The following is a 1,190-nucleotide window of genomic DNA, read 5'->3' as shown; positions in this document are numbered from 1 at the left end:
TTACTTTTTTTTGTAGATGGACTTTAATTAAATTCTGAATAATTTTAATTGCATTATTTTAGTTAAATTATTTTAATTAAAATATTAAAATTTCGAATATTAATAATGTAAAAAAAAAACGTTCCTGCATTTAAAATGGAAAGGCAACCAAGTAATCAAATGCATAAAGTGAGATACAAAAGCAATTGGAAACAAAAACAATTTCATTAATTAAAATTTGAAAAGTGGCGCCACTTTACAGATTGGTGTTCCCACCAAAATTCTAAAAACAGCGCTTATAAATGCTTATAAATGCACTAAGAGTTCAGCCTCTCTCTAATAAATGCATTTACACATTTCAACGCTACTACAAAATGAGTACAAATCTAACAACACAAAAGAGGAATCAAGTGGCACAATTTATCCTTGAAGGCAGCAAGGATGGGAAGCCCAGTAAAGGCAGGTACAAGGAAGCACAATTGAAGTTCAACATCTCTCGAGCAACCGTCTTTCGACTATGGGCTGCTGCAAAAAAACAACAAAAGAATGGTGACGTAATACATCTTGTAAGTGGCAAAACAACTAGACTTCATGCGAAGCACATTGAACTTGATCTTACCTTGCTTGTGAATATGGAATGCACTAAGAGGGGAAGCATTAGAAGGCTAGCACAAGGGTTAGGGGCTAGTAAAAGCACTGTCGGGAGATGGGTGAAAACTGGAAAAATCAGAGCACATACAAGTGCCATCAAACCCGATTTAACAGCCACAAATAAACTTTTGAGGTTGAGATTTTCACTCCAATCCTTAGAATTGGATAGAATACTCAACGTCATAAAGTTCAAGGATATGAATAACACCGTGCACATTGATGAGAAATGGTTTTATATTACTAAGGGCACACATCGGTACTACTTGGCTCCGGGAGAGCCCGAGCCATATAGATCATGCAAAAGTAAGAAATTCATTGGAAAGATCATGTTCATATGTGTTGTCACTAGACCATTGATTGCAGAAAATGGTGAAGTTCTGTTTGATGGAAAGATAGGGATTTTTCCATTCGTAGAAAAGGTGCCAGCAAAGAGAAACACTAGAAATAGAAATGCAGGCACGTTGGAGACGAAGCCAATAGAATCAATCACGAAGGAGGTGTATAAAGCTTGGCTAATCAATGAGGTACTGCCACAAAGAGCTTTTCATTGTCTGTTATAA

General features: G+C 36.1%; 1 protein-coding gene across 1 annotated transcript; it reads left to right on the top strand.

Annotated features, from left to right (window-relative positions):
- The first annotated feature begins 353 nt into the window (after positions 1 to 353).
- LOC130990909 (uncharacterized) lies at positions 354 to 1,190 on the top strand. Its single transcript, XM_057915137.1, has one exon. The coding sequence runs from the start codon at positions 354 to 356 to the stop codon at positions 1,188 to 1,190; it is 837 nt and encodes a 278-aa protein (XP_057771120.1).

Source organism: Salvia miltiorrhiza, chromosome 6, assembly GCF_028751815.1.
Source record: "Salvia miltiorrhiza cultivar Shanhuang (shh) chromosome 6, IMPLAD_Smil_shh, whole genome shotgun sequence".
Taxonomy (NCBI): Eukaryota; Viridiplantae; Streptophyta; class Magnoliopsida; order Lamiales; family Lamiaceae; genus Salvia; species Salvia miltiorrhiza.
The sequence above is the reverse complement of the archived record's forward strand: the minus strand, read 5'-3'. Positions and strand labels throughout refer to the sequence as shown.

What these genes read in the sequence shown, in the direction of transcription:
- LOC130990909 (XM_057915137.1), top strand. Translation starts at nt 354, where the DNA reads ATGAGTACAAATCTAACAACACAAAAGAGGAATCAAGTGGCACAATTT.